The 21,020-nt window shown below is 43.1% G+C and overlaps 1 protein-coding gene across 1 annotated transcript; it reads left to right on the top strand.

The window, feature by feature from the left end:
* Window positions 1–342: 342 nt before the first annotated feature.
* PPIB (peptidylprolyl isomerase B) lies at window positions 343–18,978 on the top strand. Its single transcript, XM_068275648.1, has 4 exons — window positions 343–545; window positions 14,995–15,108; window positions 17,280–17,373; window positions 18,797–18,978. Exons 1-4 carry the CDS (start codon window positions 411–413, stop codon window positions 18,970–18,972), a joined length of 519 nt encoding a protein of 172 aa, XP_068131749.1. The 5' UTR covers window positions 343–410; the 3' UTR covers window positions 18,973–18,978.
* Window positions 18,979–21,020: the final 2,042 nt, after the last annotated feature.

The raw sequence follows: 21,020 nt of genomic DNA, 5'->3' as shown, positions 1-21,020 counted from the left end.
TATGTTATTCTGCTGCAATTTATTAGCAATTCTGTACTAAAGTGCGTACCCATGCTCATGCATAAAGTATGTAAAAACCAAACAGTCGAACTACAGGTTTGTAAATAAAGCGTGCCGGATAGGAATCCCCCTCTTTTCTAAAGATTCGTTTGATGCATTTCGGCGGTGATTGGACGAGCAGTCTTTTTATAGCTGTCTATATTGGATACCCTCAGTTTTTGTTGCTCTAGCAATGACTTAATTATGGATTATTTGTTTAATAAACATGTCGATTGTTCCAAATAATCCTTTTTTTTTAGAAGCACAGTCCTACCCTCGGGTAGCTTGGCATTTGGTATAGTCCTTGTCACGTGACGTCACGCCGGCTGTCCGCCTTTTCTCTCCCTGTTGTAGGCCAGTTCTGCTCTTTGATGCTGCGGTTGCTGGAGAGAAACATGAAGCTGCTGTTCGCTGCCGCTCTCATCGCGGGTTCCGTCATCTTTCTGCTCTTCCCCGGCGCCTCCGAGGCTGATGAGAAGAAGAAGGGACCCAAGGTGACCGTCAAGGTAATGCAAGGCAGAGACACTGCGGAGCTGGCAGGGAGCGCCGCCCTAGCTTCCACAATCCTGCTATTCAGAACAATAGACCGACTTCTCCAGTCTCCACTCAGCTGCTCAGAGCAGCTAATCATGCTTCACTTGGAAAATAAATGAAGAGTATTGATTGACTTATTGCCTATTTGTTTCTGTGTACTTGGCAGGGGGATTAATAAATCAGCCCAAGTAGTGTACTTTTCTAATTTATCGCCCTAAGTGGTGATCCACTCCCCTTTACATTGGTATGTTGGATAATCAGCCATACACAAGTTTTTCCTAAGGTCCTAATTGTCAAAGATTGTGTAATACCTTTTTATGTTGTGTGCATCCCCCTGAAACAAAAAACAAAAAAGTTTTTCTTTACCCCTGCAAAGATAGTGGAGTTTATTAATAGTCTTAATTTATTCTGCAGACCTAGAATGTTTATTTTAATTTGTTCCCAACTAAGTAGCAAAAGTTTAAACGTTTAACTAGATACTTTTAATAAATAGTGTGGAAAACACACGTCTGCAGCAAAACTTTTTTTTCCTTTCTTTTACAGTTGGGGTGCTTTTACACTTGGGTTGGTATGCGTTAGTATTCGATTTTCCCATAGCAGTGCATTGTGCAAAAGCTTTTAATTAAAACTCGTTTAATGGGAACTGTGCCATAGGAAAACATGGATGTTTCTTTGAAAATCCGTTTTTAAATGAATGTTGAAAATCAATCACGCAGGAAATCTGCCTGAAAATCGCATCATGTGTACTAGGCATTAGACTTTCCTGAAGTTAGTTAATCTAAGATACGTTTTTGCTGCAGATGCTGTATGCAGCTGCATACACCAGCATCCTTTCTACAGCGCTCGCAAAAATTCAGTGTAATTATAGAGCAAAATCTTAGGCCCTGCAGCTACAGAGAAATTGTGTAGCAGACATAGCATGCCATAGTGAGAAGTGGTGAGTATGGTTAAAGGGAAGGTCCAAGCAAAATAAAAAAAAAAAAGAGTTTCACTTACCTGGGGCTGCTACCAGCCCCATGCAGCCATCCTGTGCTCTCGTAGTCACTCACTGCTGCTCAAGTCCCCCGCTGGCAGCTTGCCGACCTCGGAGGTTGGCGGGCCGCATTGCGTACATTTTTACGCATTGCCACTAGTGTAGGAACATTAACGCATACATTTTTATGCGTTAGTGGTGCAATGCGTACATTTTTATGCATTGCACCACTAACGCGTAAAAATGTATGTGTTAATGTTCCTGCACTAGCGTGAATGCGTAAAAATGTACGCAATGCGGCCCGCCGACCTCCGAAGTTGGCAAGCTGCCAGCGGGGGACTGGAGCAGCAGTGAGTGACTACGAGGGCACAGGATGGTTGTATGGGGCTGGTAGAAGCCCCAGGTAAGTGAAACTCATTTTTTTATTTTGCTTGGACCTTCCCTTTAAAGCCTCATCTACACGTGTAGATGAGGCGGCGATCCGGCGGTTTGATTAGCCACCGGATCGCCTCTTCCGCGTCGCCGCCGCGCGTGCGATTAGATTCCCCGCTTGTCCCCACCGGCGCCACTTATATTCCGCTCGATTCCCTGCCATTGTCCCCTCGCGGGGAGCGAGCAGGGAATTGGCGGTGGGGAGATCCGTCCTGTCGGATCTTATCAATCGAGCCGCATCAGCGGCTCGATTGATAAGGACCATCGCGGCCGCATCTATGCGTGTAGATGCGGCTTAAAGGGAAGGTTCAAGCAAAATAAAAAAATGAGTTTCACTTACCTGGGGCTTCTCCCAGCCCCATGCAGCCATCCTGTGCCCTCGTAGTCACTCACTGCTGCTCCAGTCCCCCGCTGGCAGCTTGGCGACCTCGGAGGTCGGCGGGACGCATTGCGTACATTTTTACGCATTCCCGCTAGTGCAGGAACATTAACACATGCATTTTTACGTGTTACTGGTTTAATGCGTAAATTTTTACGCAATGAACCAGTAATGCGTAAAAATGTATGTGTTAATGTTCCTGCACTAGCGGGAATGCGTAAAAATGTACGCAATGCGTCCCGCCGACCTCCGAGGTCGGAAAGCTGCCAGCGGGGGAGTGGAGCAGCAGTGAGTGACCACGAGGGCACAGGATGGCTACATGGGGCTGGGAGAAGCCCCAGGTAAGTGAAACTCATTTTTTTATTTTGCTTGGACATTTCCTTTAAAGGACATCTGTTCACGAAAAACTCTGCAAAAATTAAAGATTACTTTTTAACTTCTAGCAATGTTTTGTAATTGGCTATTGCCCAAACAAAAAGCAGTCTACTTTCCAAGAAATAGAATCGGCATGTATTTAATAATTGACATCTGATGGAATTAGGGGAATACCAACTGAATGGAGACCATAACATTAATGGGGTTTTTTTCTGTTCCTAGTTCATGAATCATACTTTTCTATTAGTGCAGCCCAGGCTTTAGTGGAACTCCTGCGGTTATTTGAAACCGCTGCTTTCCTTAAGAGTACCTGAATGAAATCCTCACAGACCCCCCCCCCCCCCCTTGCACATGTAATCAGGGGATACCCAGTCAGCCACAGACACTAGAAAGGCAAGTGTGCATATGTACTGCCTTACTGTAATAACACGTTTCCGCAGTGGAATAGCTTGGATGCTGTGGGCCCCAAAACAAATATTACATTGCCCCACCAAGCACTCTATACATTACAATTGATACTGTGCACCAAAACCTGCCAATGGCAACTACAGTGTCAGAGGTGCAAGAAGGGCGTGGTAGCAGTTTGTTAATTATAACCACTATTCAAAGTATCTATAGAAGTGATTATGAGCACAGTACCAATAGTTAATACTGCAGTTCAGGGAGTGGCCTATGGGGCACCTCTGGCCCAAGGGCCCCGATGTGGTCGCAACCTCTGCAACCCCGATTGCTTCGCCCCTGCGTCTCCGGTGTCCATAGCTCTGGGATGGTTAACATGTGCTACGGATGCCAGACATGCTTTGCTATGGGAAGGCAGGATATAGGCACACTTGCCTTTCTAGTGTCTTTAGCTGGCTGGCTATTGCCTGATTACATCTACAGGGGCCTCTCTGAGGATTACTCAAGTCACTTGCTGGTAAGGAAAGCAGTGGTTTCAAATAATGGAATGTGCACAAGTACCACTAGAGCCAGGGATTTACTAAGAAGTATGAGGCCTGGAACCCACTAGAGCAGTGATGGCTAACCTTGGCACTCCAGCTGTGACAAAACTACAAATCCCATCATGCCTCTGCCTCCCCGAGTTATCCTTAGAGCTGTCAGAGTATTGCAATCCCTCATGGGACTTGTAGTTCCACCACAGCTGGAGTGCCAGCTTCTTTTGGGTTTCAGCAACATCAGCAATTTCCCAGAGAGCCAGACAGCAGAAATGCCAACTAACAGCTTGTACAATTAGCTAGCTGACTTGGCTGTTGCATCACTTTGTAGCACGAGATCCCCTAATTTTTGCCCAATAGGCTGCTTGTCAAGTGACAGGCTGCCTATTGGGCCAATCAAAGTGTGGGGATCTCTTATCACCTCATGTGCACCACTTAAACAGCTCAAATACACACTCAGCAATCAAACAGATGCAAAACATATGCATAACTAAATACTTACCATGCAAACAGGAAAGCCCAATGGGAGCTGCTAGCCTGGTAGTTACAAAATTATGGAAACCGTGTAGGACATCTGCTCCGGAGAATGACCTCAACGTTGATGCAAATGTTCAGTACATTGTATTTTGCATGCAAACTATAATCGAAGCTAAACTTTCTCCATAAACCAGTATTGCATTGTTTGGATGCGGGGCGTGCATTTTTAGTCCAGGAGGGGCGGTGTACGCCACAGCGATTAACCATTCAACTGTAGTATTAGGTCAGGGATGCGCAGCCTTCTACCCGTATTAGGGTTCAGAGTGGGGCAACTGGAGCAGCTGTTAGTTTTCGGGAGTTTGAGTAAGGTAGTATTGCATGCTACAGCAGTAGCATGCCTACTTTGAAAATTTTACTTGCGCTGCTTGAGCAGTGTAGCTTAGTGAATCAACCCCCACTGATTTATCTGTGAGCCAGATGCAGCCATCAAAAGAGCTTCCGAGCCATAGGTTCCCTACCCCTGCACTAGAGCGATTGTAATTAGGCAAATCGCAATTGCAGGACATGCAGGATTTTGGGAGCGTTTCCATTTATAATGAATTGTATAGAAGCAGGGAAGCTCCCAAAATCGCTTGTAAAGCGCTATCACGCTTTCTAGTGGGTTCCAGGCCTCATTCATAAGGTAAGAGCAGAAAAAACATTCATTTTATGGTCACTATTTAGTTGGTATTCTCCTAATTTCATCAGATTTCAGTTCATAAATAAATCCTTTTTTTGCATAGCGCTTTTCTCTTGTCGGACTCAAAGCGCTTGTTAGGCAGCCACTAGAGCGCACTCAGTAGGCAGCAGCAGTGTTAGGGAGTCTCGCCCAAAGAACTCCTTACTGAATAAGGCCTAGTGCACACCGGAGCGTTTCCGCTGCGGTTTGCGATCTGCTTGCGGGTGCGGATCCGCTAGGGTAATGTATTTCAATGGGCTGGTGCACACCAGAGCGGGAGGCGTTTTGCAGAAACGCATACTCCCGGGCTGCTGCAGATTTTGGATTGCGGATGCGTTTCTGCCTCAATGTTAAGTATAGGAAAAACGCAAACCGCTCTGAAAAACGGCACTTCAGAGCGGTTTGCCAGGCGTTTTTTGTTACAGTAGCTGTTCAGTAACAGCTTTACTGTAACAATACATGAAATCTACTACACCAAAACCGCTACACAAAACCGCACAACGCTAGCTGAAACGCTGCAGAAAAATAAGAAAAAGCGTTTCAAAATCTGCTAGCATTTTGCGGATTTGCTAGCGGTTTTTGGTGTGCACTAGGCCTAAGTGTTGGCTTACTGAAAAGGCAGAGCCGAGATTCGAACCCAGGTCTCCTGTGTCAGAGGCAGAGCCCTTAACCATTACACTATCCAGCCAGTGCTGGATTATAAAATAATTTATTGAGAAGTAGACTGCTTTTTGCCTGCACAATAGCACTATTCATTACAAAAACTTGCTGTAAGTTAAAAAGTAATCTTTATTTTTTGCAGCAGATGTCCTGTAAGTAGTTTAAAAGTAACAGTTTGTGATCCAGAGTTGCATGCTGTCTAACAACATATTCTCACTGGCAAGCATACATCCATAATATTCAGTGTAATATCCCCTTTTAGTGCCGTCTTCAATAGGTCTCTGTTTAGTGCCCTATTTATATAATGCCCTCCCCTTCCTCCATAAATGCCCTCTTCATTATATTGCACCTCACTAGTGCACTGGTTTATTATAATATGGTTTGTGTATTTTCATAGTAATGACATCTTCCATCTTTTGCAGAGTGTATAGTCACGCCGCTAACTGTTTATCAAGGAGCCCACAATCTAGTCCATGTCATAGACTTGTGAACATATTGTTGGGTAATCTGTGAGGGGAACAAATTAATTTCTCTGTTTATTTGGTTTAGTAGTATTTCCTGAAGCTGGACCAAACAGTGTGTGTGTAGGGGGGGGGGGGGGGGGGTGTATCAGAGATGAAGTAAAAGGTACTCACAAAACATGGTCAACAACCTGAACAAGAATCATTCTCCAAAAAAAAGTGAGGTTTTTGGAGGAGCTGTGATCACTGCCATTAAAATAGTAAATTAAGAACTGAGGAAAAAGTGTAAACCATGCTTCCTAAGCAAAGCATCTGGGCAGCTTTAATAAGAATAGCATTTTATCAAGCGCCAAAACTACACGTTTTACAGGACAAGCCTGCTTCCTCGTATTATAGTGCTACAAGGCTTATAGACAAGTTTCCCATTCATATAATCTTTTTATTCCATTCCTTAGTGCTCCATGTTTAGCTTGCCATTTTAATTCCTTGCAATGGCTCTTCTTCCCCCACCCCTTCCTATAATGCCCCCATAAATTTGTTCCCAAATACTTTTTAGTGTTCCGTATGGCATCCAACCTTAGTAAAGGGACTGTTGGCCAGTCTGCTGCCAGTTGGGGTTTATTTTGTTTTTACTCCTCCTCTTCATCTTAGCATCTGCTAAGAGATTGAATTGACTTTTTTTTTTCTTTTGCCATCTATTTTTGTCCCATGTTTCCCTTCCCAAGTGAAATTGGAAGAAATGGAAGTTAAGTGAGGTTGACCGATGGGGGGATGATCAATGAGATGCAAGTAATTCTGTGTTGCAGGATTATGTAAAAAAAATTTTTATGCAAATGTATGCAGCTCGAAAATGGACCAATCAAGTCCCACCAAAGTTTAAATTGATATGTCAATGTTCAGGCTGCATACATTAGCATAGGTGTATATAATCCTGTCTGAACTCTGAATTATTTGCATCTCATTGGTCATTCCTATTAAGCAATGACCTGCCCTGAATTTATATAGTTTATAGACTTCCGAAATTAGGGGAAAATGAGTGATGGGGAAAAAATATTAAAAAAAAACAAAGCGCCCCATGTATGGTGTGACATACTAGAATGGCAGAAGCTAGGAAAAATCTACCCCCGTCCAAGCAACAGTAAGGACCCATTCACACTAGAGCGCTTTTCAGGCGATTTCAGCATCGCTGGAAATCGCTAGCGTTTTGAAAAGTGCTTGGCCAATGTTAAATATATGTGGCTGTTCTCATTTAAGCGTTTTGCGTTTTTCAGCGATTAGCTGAAACGCAAATGCGTAACCTGCACCATTTCTGAGCGATTTTGAGCAATTAGCGCTTCAATGTGAAAGATAAGAACGCTTCAAAAATCGCCCCAGAAACGCTGGGCTGTTCACAATAATCAGAGTTTTTCCTGCGCTTTTACTCAGTAAATATTGCAGTTTACCCATAAAACACCGGTTTCCTGTGTAGTGGCCATTTCCTGTATGGGAGAGCGACACATGTGCAGTAAAATTGCTGAACGCAAAATGCTGAAAAACGCTATCCCATACAGTTAAAAATCGCTCAAAATACTATTGAGGAAAACGCCAGAAAAACGCTCAGTGTTTGCGTTTAGCGATTTGTAGTGTGAACAAAGTCTAACCAAGTCTTCATATGCAGCAGGCTTTCTTTGCAAATGATACCGAAGGGTACCTGATGTTTGTCAACAGATACAATATGGATGGGCCAATTCAGACATTACTGGAATATACTGAAGGTAGCTTGGTACAAATGCAGTGCTCTCCCCAAACAATTGAAAAAGTAGCCGGGTGGGGCACAACAGGGGGAATGCAGGGTTGGTGCAACTGACAGCATAGGAGGAACATGAGGAAGGGGAACTGATTACAGCTGGGTGCTCCCAAAAATGAGCTGGGTGGAGCACCTGGCTAAAAGAGCCTGGGGAGAACACTGCAAATGCCTATATAGGCAATAGGCGCTAGCCAAACTATATTTCACAGCATGATGCTGACCATCTCATTGAAGATTTCAGAAAGGACAACCAGATTAATGACTTTATCAATAACTAACTTAGTAAAAACAAGGTGTCCATAATAAAACACCATTGAAAGTGTATAATAGGAGTGGTAGTATAGTTTATAATATTTGGGATGAGAGCTTCATATACACATATGATCACTGTTGCCCAACAGGGATTAGGACACTCCATCTGGTGACATTTTAAGGCTGTACAGACAGGTCACTAGCCTGCAGGCTAACATATGTATGTAGCAGGGGGGGGGGGGGGGTAAATCTCAGACAAAGGTACTGAAAACGGGCAGAAGTCAACATGCTCTAATAGAGCCATGCACCAGGATACATGTATATGAAAGGTAATGTACTCACGTGATTGGTTAGCTTTGGTAACCCAATCAGTAGACTTGTTGGGTGTTTGTAACTTGGGTCTCATTGTCAAATAGTCTTTAGCAATTTCTTGCGTCTAGTCACACTCTGAGTAATCGTATACTAATATGGTATATAAGTGAAAGTAATTTAAAAAGCAAGAAATCCTGGAAGGAATAGGCTTCATCACCAATTAGAATCAATACCTTTATTTTCACAGTAGTCCCTATCACAATAATAAAACTAATTAAAATTGTGTGCTGGACACCAGTTACAAACCACCCCATGCACCTGACCATGCAGGGGGATATGAATGATGCACGGCCTCAATTAACTATAAGTAACCCAAAGGGCTTGTTCACACTAAGAGAAGAGCTTTTCTAAGCGCTTTGTGATTTTAAAAGCTCTTGCTAATGTCTTCCTATGTGTGTGTCCTCACTGGAACAATGCGATTTTGTAAAAATCCTCCATAGCATTGTATTAGCAAGAGCTTTTCAAAATCGCTAGCACTTAAAAAGCTCATGTAGTGTGAACAAGCCCTCAGCTGCAGAATAAATCCTGCTCATGAACATTGACTGTCAAGGTCCTTGATAATGGAGCTGGTATCATTCTGCAGCTAGCAGGGTAACCTATTGTTAGGTGAGGCAGTATAGCATTCATATATCCGTGCATGGGGTGGATTGTAACTTTGGTGTCCACTGTCCAGCACACAATTTTAATTGGTTTTATTATTGTTCTATAATTGTGAAAATAAAGGTATTGATTTCTTATGTGTGGTGCAGCTCATTCCTTTCAGGACTACTTGCCCTTTAATTACTTGCAGTTGTTGAGTTGTGGCTTGCACACCCCACATAATTGGTGTGTAGATACATGCATTGGCTGTTAGTATGGTATAGAAGTAGTGCAAGGCTCCATTGATAATTGGGAAAATACTGAATCTGTAAAGCGCTGTGACAGCATGTTTCATGGTATACCCTACTTGAAAAACCTATGTTAAAAATCTAATCCTAATTGCAGGAATACTACATTTTAGAAATTATACAGTATCATGTAGTATTAAATCTAAATTATACTTTTATAAGGATAATTACGCAACAAAATAAATGCCCTAGTATTACAAAACAAAATTTATAATGGTACTGTTGTCAAAGTAACTAATTGAAGTAGGAAAATTATAAAGTGCTATTGATTATGACTAAATTAATGATACCCTGTTGGATCTCAGCATGACACACATGTCAATATGCAAATATTTATTGCAAATGCAGTTGGTCCCCCTACTTACAAACAGGTTCCACTGTGGGAGGGTGTTTGTAAGTTGAGTCATGTATTGTACAGAACTTGTATGTGTGGGTAAATTTACTTTCAGCAACTGTTTTTGAGCAAATAGTGTACACACTGGGCTCTATTCACAAAACCATGTGCGGTAACTCTTTTTTTGGGAGAAAAATTACCTCCAGTGATAATTCCAGGGCTGTGGAGTCGGGGCAATTTTGGGCACTCTGAGTCATTGATTTCATAAACGGATTGGGAGTCGGAGTCGTATGATTTTTGTACAAAATCCACAGCCCTGTTAAGTATTAGGCTAAGGAGTTGGAGTCGAAGCCAATTTGGGTACCTGGAGTCGGAGTTGTGGTTTCATAAGCTGAGGAGTCGGGAGTCGGAAGATTTTTGTACCGACTCCGCAGCCCTGGATAATTCACTAAAAATAGAGAAAATAGTTAAAAATGTACCAAGTGTGATAAATGTTTGATAGGTGATAAAACAGTCAGTAATATGTACGGAAAAAAAGCTTTTTTTGACCACTGTAGGGCAGCCCATATACTTGACACCCATTACACACAGATGACCCAGGAAAGCCTGTCACATTTAAAGTAGGACCTCAACTCTTGCGCAGGACAGAATGAAAACCTATATAAATGCACCCCGTATGTATATATTTTAGCCTGTATAATTCCCCCTCATCTGTGAATAATCACAGCTGTAATTTGAGCTCTCAGCTGTGCCAGCTGGCTGCCTCAGCAGAGCAGCTAATGTGTAAACACAGGATGTTAACCCTATGTCTGCTTCCATGAAAGCAGGAAGTACATACACTGGAGATTTTTTTTTGTTGATTTGTATCAGCTGTAACAAGTTTTTTTTCTTTTAAAGGTTATTATGCTGTTGCTTATCTTTTAGAGCAGAGATGAATTTCCTCCTCGGCATCTATAAAATCATCTAAAAGACTATACGAGGTGTGAAAGTGCACCTTGAGAGTAGACACACTCGTCTTTTCTGCCTTCTATGTAAAATTGACAAACTCGAGCAAAGAAAGCTCAAATGGCTCCACCCTGAAGGCCAAAAGCAGAGAAGTGATAATTATCATCTACCATTTGTAGGTGATTAAAAAAAAATCCTTAATTAACACCAACTTTTGAATTGAGACTCTCAAATTGGAGATACATTTTGAGGTAATTGCCACACTTTTACCTTACTTTTACCGCATGAGGTAATTTAGGGAGAAAAAAAGTGTGAATTTCAAAACTGAGATATTTTGGTCAGTGTTTATCACTACCTAATTTAACTCATGCGGTATGTATACAATGCGAGGAGGTGGTTCTAGAGGAGAGAGCAGAGGCTGCAGCTGTGCTGGTATCTGGAAACTACTGAGGATTGCGGAGAGGTCTGTAGGTTAGAATTAAGAGTATAAAACAAATCATTTTGGCTAATTGGCAGGCAACGAAGAGAGGAGCAGCAGATGAGGTGCGAGAAGAGAGATGAATGAGGGCCCATTTCCACTATCGCGAATTCGCATAGCAATACAAGTGAATGGGATTGTTTCCACTTGTCAGGATTCCTTTGCGTTTTCTGTGCAGAAAAAATTTGCATGGCAGAGCCATCAGAATTCGCATGCCGCTATGCGAATCGCATAAAATGTATTTAATAGGAAATTTGCATGCGGTTTGGGTATGCGAATTTTCATGCAAATTCGCATAGAAACGATGGAAAATCACACCGGCACTGCCATGGTTAAATTCGCATACATCGTCATCCATGCAAATTCGCATAGAACCGCATGCGAAATTCGCATCCGCATGCAAATTTTTACCGCGGCGATTCCCACCGCACAAGTGGAAATGCAGCCTGAATCAAGCAGCCACGTTCAGTATAGATTGAAGAGGGGAAAGAAATGATCAAAGATCTCCATCTCTCCTATCACATCAATCTTCCCATTGCTGGCTGGCTGGCTTGTGGCTGTTTCCAAGTACTGGCAGGAATTGGGCCAGAAGTCAGCAATGCTCATCTGTATTTATGGTTGGTTTCCACAAGGCACTTGATGCGACCACACATCCAAATTGCTTAGTCATGCCATTCAAGTGCGTGTTGCAAGCATGACAAAGTATAGGCAGTGCTTCCCCACCCAACTCGCCTGCAGGGAAACTGGCCCTAAAGCCCAATCTACACGATACGGCTTTGTGTGATTCGATTACGATTCTATTTACGATCCGATTAAATCCAACATGTCCGATTGGGATTCAATTCGATTTGCCATTGTTTTGCAATGGCAAATCGAATTGAATTGAATCCCGATCGGACATGTCAGATTTAATAGGATTGTAAATAGAAACGCATTTGAATCGCACAAAGAATCTTATCGTGTAGATTGGGCTTAAAGAGAGTCTGAAGCGAGAATAGATCTCGCTTCAGACCTCATATATATATATATATAGCAGGGGCACGTGTGCCCCTGCTAAAACGCCGCTATCCCGTGGCTTAACCGGGGTCCCTGTCTCCCCAAATCCCCTCCGGGGGAGCGCTTCCGCATTGGGGCAGGGCTAACCGCCGCAGCCCTGCCCCACGCGCGTCTGTCAGCGAGCATCTCCGCCTCTCCCCCGCCCCTCTCAGTCTTCCTTCACTGAGAGGGGCGGGGGAGAGATGGCGATGCGCGTCTGATAGACGCGCTGGGAGGCAGGGCTGCAGCCGTTAGCCCTTGCCTCCAGGAAGCAAAATCTGCGACCAAGAAGACGACCAAGGTTTGCGGGGGGTGGGTTGGGGGGTCAGGGACCCTCGTGCAGCCGCGGGATAACGGCGTTTTAGCAGGGGCACACATGCCCCTGCTATATATGAGAGCTGAAGCGAGATTTACACTCGCTTCAGTGTCTCTTTAAGGTGTAGAACCCACTAGCAGTACATTACTAAACCATTTCTAAGTGCTTGGGATGTGAAAAGCTCTTGCTAATGTAATGCTATGGGTGTGACCCACTTGAGCAATGTGATTATAAAAAATCCACCTTAGCATTGCATTAGCAAGAGCATTTCAAATCACTAGCGCTTAGAAAACGTTGCTAGTGGGTTTGAGCCCAAACGCATTATGTTCTGAACTTTTTGGAATTGCCACAGGGGTTTTACTGAGCTGCCAGTAATTCCAGCTGGAGAATTGCAGCATGCTTGCCTTAACATGCTGTACTCTCATGAATGTTCTTTATCAGCTTCTGGTGGAGATAATCTTCGTCTAACGCAGTGGTCCTCAAACTAAGGCCCGCGGGCCGAATGTGGCCTCCTGAGGCTTTTTTACCGGCCCCCTACACAGAAAATGTATTACTTATAGATGCGGTCAGCGACATCTTTAAATATTGATGATCCGCATATGGAATAGCAGTGCTGGCACCACCCATACACATGGACGCCATAAAGCAGTAATTTCGCTGGTTTCCATTCAAATTCCACATCAGGTGACACTGCTGTCCAATTAGGCCCGGTTCACACTTGCGGTTCTCTGCCAAACGGACCGGATGACCTGACCGGATCCGGACCGGATCCGGATCGGAACCGTACGGTTCTGATCCGGATCCGGTCAGGTTGCATCAGGTGTTCATCAGGATGCGATCCGGATCCGTTTGGCAAAAGTTAGTACAAACCAAATAAAAATGTTGGGGTCTAGGAGGTCAGCAGAAGGTGGACCTGTGGAATCAGGCCCTCCGCTGTTTAGCACTCACCTCCACCTCCGACATGCTGCCAACATCTCCAGCTCGTTTAAAGTCACTGCTGCTCCACTCCAAAATGCTTGCCCATGTGTCCCCATCCAAAATCGCCGCAACAATCCGCATAGGAAGTGGGGTAGAACATCCGGATTTTTAGCCAGTGTGTTGTGCGCTCTCCGGTTCTCATAGCTTTGTATTGGCCGGATGGTGCAGTCCGGCTCCGCCCCGGATACGGCTGCCGGAGGAGCCGGACCAAAAATTAGCGCATGTTGGAACGGACGCCGGAGTCCGGATCCGGTCCGGCAGAACGGACGCATGTGAACGGACGCATAGGCTTTCATTGCTATGCCGTGCGTCCGTTCTGCAAGCGGTCCGGCACGGCGATTCCGGACGGCCACCGCTAATGTGAACCGGGCCTAAGACTACAGGTTGTCACCTGGGTATGCTTTACTGTCTGGCCCGCAAAGACTTGTACATCATCTTATGTATACTCCGGCCCCCCAGCAGTCTGAAGTATGTTGACCCGGCCCTCAACCCAAACCGTTTGGGGACCCCTGGTCTAACGTGTGCATTACTTTTAGCTCTGCTCCAAAAAATAGCTAGAAAAACAAGAATCCTGACCACTTAATAGAAGAGGTTATTATTATTATAGCTTTTACAGCTATTGGCATGTATAACATTCAGGATTTTATCAGAACAGTATCTAATAGGCAGTTATCAGATTGCAGCCTTGTCACATGGCCAACAATACTGTCTTGTTATGTGAATGGAGATTTAACTTTAAGGCCTCTTTCACAGTGGGTCGTTAAAGTTGCACGTAATAAAAAATAACGCAGACTAACGCACAGCAATACAAATTCTGTGCGACATTCACAGTGCACACGTTGCGTTGTGTGTAACGTGTAGCAATATTTAGAAAGTGCTGCATGCTGTGCGTTTAGCAAGAAATTTGCTGCGTTGTGTGTTGCACATGCTCAGTAATGTTTTTTTTTCATTATTAATGTAACTCATGCGCCATTTTCGTTCCATCAGTATGCAACGAAAATGGCGCACCAAGAGACATAACGCAGTGCAAAATAACGTCCAATTTCCTAACCTATATGCGGTGCGTTAGGGGCACATTGTGCGACTTTAACGTCGCATCAAATGCAACGTCCCACTGAAAGAGGCCTAAATCTTACTGCACTCAGATCACTCCAGATTAGGATGTAGGTTTAGCTGGGTTTTAAGCCTGGTACCATATAGCTGAATTAACTTGATATACTACTATCTCGCTTGTGGCATTAAAATATGTATTTTGGCATTTACATGTTGTAGCTTTAGCATTTTATCCACTTGTCTGACTAATTGCTTTTTATTAAGCATGTCCCAGAACTTGGGATTTTCTCAAATGCTAAGAACACGAAATTAGAGGGTGTTAAAGTCCAAGTGCATCCTTACTCCAATCATAAGAATAGAAATTACTTGGGTTACAGTGCCCTTTTGTATTTATCTTAAATGCCAGGTTTTGACCTTTTTGTTCTTACAAAGAAACAGTAAATGATTTTTCGTAAATAACTTTTTTTTCTTTGAATGTAAAGCAATTTACCTAATCTTTTGGCCACTGACCTTTATGTATTGTATTTCAGTCATCATCTTCCTGACCTGTTTGCTTGGCCTCCCCCTCTCTGCAGGTGTACTTTGATGTTAAACATGGTGATGAAGACATTGGAAGAATAGTAATTGGCCTCTTTGGCAAAACTGTTCCCAAGACTGTTGACAACTTTGTTGCACTGTCAACTGGAGAGGTAAGATCCTAGTATGGTGTGGAGGTTTCCGCTCACTTACCGTCCCCGTGCAGCAATTCTGTAATAGCGGTGAAAGATGATTGGCTAGTCTGGAATTCTGCTTATCATTAAACCAGATGACTGGCACAAGAAATGCCTGGGTCCAATGTAAAGTTTATTAAGTGGAGTTAGTGGCAAAACCTTCAAAGGTGAGGTTCTTGATATTGTCCGCGAATAAAAGCTGTGTAGTTTTTGCGTTTACTATTACTGGGTAAAGCGTTCATATTTTTAATTTCCACACACAATATAGTGCACTGCAGGAGATGGAAGTGCACTCTTGTTACCCCCGCTGGGAACTCGCATGCCTGCTGACGCTCACGGCCAGGAGAAGATGGAGGATCCTAAACAGGCCAGGGCCAGATACTCACTCTTTCCTCACTTGATCTTTTTCAGTCTCGTTTTAACCCACACACTTTACTAAAACAGCATTCCCAAAGGTGGCCAGTGATCTCCTCATAACTGTAACAATGCAGCTTTTTCCATCTGCATGATTTCTGACTCTTGATAAATCTCTTCCAGAGTCTTGGCATGATTGCATGGAGGATAGAAGATGCTGCCACTGCTGTAAAACACTACTTTTATTCAAATACTTCGTTACATAATGAATGCAACACATTCATATTTCACAACAGCTTGAAAGATGGACATACCAGTGAATGGAGAGTGGCACAGATGGTGATGGTGGATGCAGCTGCCTGACGGCCGTTTCGCACACTACTGCGCTTCTATGGAGGCTTGCAAAAACCAGCACCCACAGTCACCATCTGTGCCACTCTCCATTCACTGGTATGTCCACCTTTCAAGCTGTGTTGTGGAATATGCATGTATTGCATGCATTATGTAACAAAGTATTTGAATAAAATTAGTGTTTTATACCAGTGCCAGTATTTTCTATCCTCCATGCAATGTCGCTGAACCATGTGCGCTAGAGCATGGAGAGGACACACATCCAAGCCACTATTGCACTGCTTATCGCCTCGCTATCCGCTGTATTACCAACCTGCTGCTATCACTCCCTCTCAGCATGATGCTGCCCTCTCTTGCTTCACTTCCAATTCAACTGACTTCTTCAAATCTTTCAGTGGTAACTCTCTTCCTCCAACTCTGCCCTCTGTTGGTGTTCCCTAAAGCTAGATACACAGGCCCTATTACTGTCAGCCCCCAGGTATGGGACTAAATCCCACTGCCCTGCAGAATAAAGTTTCTAACTGCTGTCGGTGTCCTCATCAATCGCTAACAAGTACCTAAAACTCAACTTGGATAAGATTGAATTACAGTAATTATCTTCCCCCATCACTTCCAAAACCTCTCCTTGACTAATATCTAAGGGCCAGTTTCCACTAGCTGGTGTCTTGCAGGATGCACAGCGGCACTTGTAGTGATGCCAGCACGCAGGCACTGGCTTTCGAGTAGTAAACTACTCATTCTAAATTCAAATGAAGTCTAATGACTTCACCTGTGACCGTGGGATGGGGGTGGGGGGGGGGGGGTTGTTAACTTACCCAGAAGGCTTTGGGCCGTCTGCATTTCATTACGCGTGGTAGGCCTAATGAAAGCCGCATTCCACCACTGACTTCCGCGCTTCCTCCTTCCGGCTTGAAAGAGGAAGCATGGTAGTGAGTAATGCAACGTGGTCACACGTAAAGTATTTAGACTTCATTTGAATTTCGAATTCCAGTAGTTTACGCCTCTAAAGCCCATGCTACTTGGAGCACGCATCCAGATTGCTAACCCGTGCCATGCACTGCTAGAGATTCAGGTGCGTGCTGCATGCTATCTAGAAGTGCACCACAGTGCAATTCAGATGGCAAACAAATGTATAGAAAGCATTTCCCTACCCAACTCACCTGCAGGGAAAGGCTACATTTTAGTTTTGGATTTGGGCCACATTCAGTCCTAGTGGAAACTGGCCTGAACAGTAACTGACTATTATTTCCACCTCACAAACATGCTGTTTTACTAGCCTATTGACAATTCTCTCACCTTTGCTCTACAGTTGCAAAATCTGCCAGTTCTAGTTGTGCAAAAACATGTCACTTCTTATAGGAATGGTCAATGTGATGCAAATGATTCCTGATTGCTGCGGGGTTGTGTGTTAATGATTGTGTAATGTTAATTTTCCTACTTTTCAGAAAGGATATGGTTACAAGGGCAGCAAGTTCCACCGTATTATCAAAGACTTCATGATTCAGGGTGGAGATTTCACAAGAGGAGATGGCACTGGAGGTTGGTAGTGTGTGTGTGTTAATTTTTTTTTGGGGGGGGGGGGTTGTTATGCTGGGAATACACGGGTCGATTCTGGCGCTCGATTCTGCGCCCGTTCGTTTTGCCCGCTCGATTCTTATCTTCCGCTCGTTTTTATCTTTTTTTTCAATTGTTGTTTTTCAAGGGTGAGAGCCCTGCTCGCAAGGGCAGGGCTCTCACCCTTTTGTGTCATGGAATGTTATTAATTCAATTGCTTGCACACTGTTAGAAATGTATACATTTTAGTCATCATGTTAAATCAAGTTGTAATCAGCAGTGCTGTATCTTGTATCAGTGTTCATATTTCATGTATATCATTGTCTGTATCATTATGTTACCCTTGTTTGTTTCCACGGAATATGTTGGCGCTTTATAAATAAATAATAATAATAATAATAATTGACAAATCGAGTGGCAAAACGTTCGAGCAGTTAGTGGACATGTCGGAAATCGAATCATCTCAGAATCGAGCCGTGTATCCCCAGCGTTAGTGTTTGCGTGAAGCATTTTTATAATTACACAATTGTGGTGTTTTTTTTTTTTTTTTTAATACATGACTTCATAATAAAAAGCTGGTTGCATATACTGGCCATTTCTCCTGTTTATCACAAAACTTGCACCTTCATAGTTATTCTCATTTACACTGAGTCTTATTCAGACCCGCATAGGAATGTTATCATTTGCACTCTTACTGGTAAATTGCTATTTATTATAGATTTCTAACTCCACAATTTATGTACTGGCTCATGGAGATGGGGTTTGAAGGCTTTGGGTTCTATGTAAAATATTGTGTAGTGTTATAACATTTATTATTTGACAAGTTATTGGCCTTATACACAGTACCCCCGCAATCTCTCTGTGTGGGGGATTGGTTTGCTTGATTTAACATTGTGCTATTTAGCACCCATTACCAGCACAGTTTGTATATATTTATGTAATAGGTGACTCCCCTGAATTTGTTTAATTGTTATAGTTTCCATTGCATCCCAGTTATTGTGGTTTGCCTATGGCAGCGCCCATTAAATGTACCGTGATCGTGCCCAAATGACCTGCCTTGTGGCCCTACAACCCCATATACCATGTCACCCTTTTTATAGTGCATTTTTTCCTGGTAGTGTAGTGGTCCTTCCCACCCCAGTCCATCAAGTTAATCTTGTTCCCTGGTGGCCACTTGAGGCATTTGATTAGTCCATTTTTCAGCTGCTAACATTTGCATGCAGAAATTGCATAATCCTGCATCTACTCTGAATTATTTGGATATTAGTCACCCTCACTATATGTAATATACCCTGTATTCCATCCACATGCTGGGAAGCTTGCAGCCTCCTGATCCATTAACCACATTTGTAAACACTGAAGTATGGATTGATGGATTGTGCATTATAACAAGTTTTCTCTCATGTAGGTAAAAGCATCTATGGGGACAGGTTCCCTGATGAGAACTTCAAGCTCAAGCACTACGGGCCTCTCTGGGTGAGCATGGCCAATGCTGAAAGGACACCAATGGATCTCAGTTCTTCATTACTACAGTTAAGACTTCTTGGTTGGATGGAAAACATGTGGTGTTTGGCAAAGTACTAGAAGGAGAGGTAATAATGCTCAGCCCTAATATATAATCATAAAGCTTGATGTCACTATGCAAATTGCCTGTATTCATACATGTATCCAACCTAGTGATGCTACCACAGCTTTTCTCATGCTCCTTTTTCCAGATACAGGGGGTGGGAGGAGTCCTGTTCTCATAAACCCCGCTCCTATGCAAATTTTAAAGCTTCCCTGTGACTTAGTTTAACCTCCCTGGTGTTATGATTATTTCCAGATTTAGGGTCTAAAAGCCATGCAATTTTTCACAAGCTTTTAGACACTGAAAACAAAAGAAAAAAAATACCAGTCATCTGCAGCAGCTCATGCTTATAACTCACTCAGCACGGGATTACCACTCTGAGCTGTGTATTTTTGGCCCGAGCCTGACTCAGGGATTACCGCCAAGGAGGTTTAGATCATGAGTTATTTTTTTTTCTTTATATACTGTATATTTAGTCATTTGTTTAGATAGCTGTGCAGGATTAATTTTTCAGTGCAGATTGTTTTTTGAGGCTCTCTTAAAGCGGAACAAACATTTATTTAATTCAAAATTATTTGGTTGCACCACTCTGACACATACAAAGATAAACACTCTTCAAGCCTATGAGCATTTCAGTGCATGCTTTTCACCCTTCTCTTTCATAACTAGGATTATACAGGTGGCAGCCATTAGCAATTCCTCCTTTGCTGGTCACCACCTACTCCACCAGTTTGCCAGATTCTTGTCCCGGCAATATGAAAGGAAGGGAGGGGTTCCTCAATAAATGTAAAATATATTTTAGATTTGTCATCATGCAGCTGTCAGTCAGAGCCGAGGAGTTTGAGCAGTTTTGGTTACCTGGAGTCAGTCGGTGGTTTCATAAACTGAGGAGTCGGATGATTTTTGTACTCCACAGCCCTGCCAGCTGCAGCCTGAAGAAAGCTTGCTTCACCTCTGTTAAAGAACTACTACAGCAAAAAAAAAAAGTAAGCAGTTAAAATCTGACAGAACTAACGGGTTTTGGACTAATCCATCTCCTCATGGGGATTCTCTGTTTTTCTTTGTTTGCAAAGCATTTTCTGAATGTCAAATTGCTAAGTCTAACTGCCAAAATACTAAGACTAGGACTACTAAGTCCTCTCCCTACATGCTATTTTGACAGTTAGACTTAGCAACTGCCTTGAGAAAATGCATTTAAAGATCTTTAAAAAAAATGCATTTAAGAAACAAAACAGAGAATCCCCCATGAGAAGATTGACTAAGTCTAAAACCTGTCAGTTCTGTCAGCTTTTAACGTCTTACTTTTTTCCCTGTAGTGATCCTTTAAGTCACTGGTTAATTGTGGTGCAACTGCTGCCTGCTTCTTTACCATGGTTACAGAATAACTGCTGCCTCCAAGCACCTCCTCATAGTGGTGATTATTTTCCCTCTCTGGTGCATAAGTTGTGCATTGTTGCATGAATCCGAAAGGTTGCCAACCCAGTAAAAGCCACTATTTGGTTTAACGCCTGATTAGTTAAAAGCATTATGAATGTCTGAAAAGCATGTATACACAATTTTGGAGTACTCCAAACATACATCTGCACCAAAGGTGCTTGAGCTGATCCCAGCAGCAGTGGGTAAATGGCCAGTACAGACCATAGTACATGTGTAATAATAATGAGAAATACGTCTATGGAAAATGGTGATCATAGTTCATGTGGAGAATGTGGTTCTACACTGACTGCTGTGAGACTTGGAACATTATTGGTTTAGCCAACAATTGCTGAACTCCAGTCTTCAAGGGCCATATCCATACCAGTGTTCAGGCTGGACTGAGAAATGGAGAAGTGCATTCTACTTGATGAACCACACTTTCATATTCAGTCCCATCAATTTAATGGAACTGTGCCACAAATGTGAGGACCTCAGCCCTTGAGGACTGGAGTTCAATATTTCTGGGCTGCCCACCAAATTAGTACCTCAAATGTCAGATATTCACTTATAGGTTTCCTTTTATAGGGGCATTATGGTGAAAAATTGTAAATTTAAAATACCGTATATACTTGCAAGCAAGCCAAACCCC

This window comes from Hyperolius riggenbachi, chromosome 3 (genome assembly GCF_040937935.1).
Source record: "Hyperolius riggenbachi isolate aHypRig1 chromosome 3, aHypRig1.pri, whole genome shotgun sequence".
In the NCBI taxonomy this organism is placed as follows: Eukaryota; Metazoa; Chordata; class Amphibia; order Anura; family Hyperoliidae; genus Hyperolius; species Hyperolius riggenbachi.
This window is presented reverse-complemented; position numbering and strand designations above follow the sequence as displayed.

What these genes read in the sequence shown, in the direction of transcription:
- PPIB (XM_068275648.1), top strand. Translation starts at nt 411, where the DNA reads ATGCTGCGGTTGCTGGAGAGAAACATGAAGCTGCTGTTCGCTGCCGCT. An exon ending in GACCCAAGGTGACCGTCAAG is followed by an intron (nt 546 to 14,994) that starts GTAATGCAAGGC and finishes CCCTCTCTGCAG; the next exon opens with GTGTACTTTGATGTTAAACA. An exon ending in TTGCACTGTCAACTGGAGAG is followed by an intron (nt 15,109 to 17,279) that starts GTAAGATCCTAG and finishes CCTACTTTTCAG; the next exon opens with AAAGGATATGGTTACAAGGG.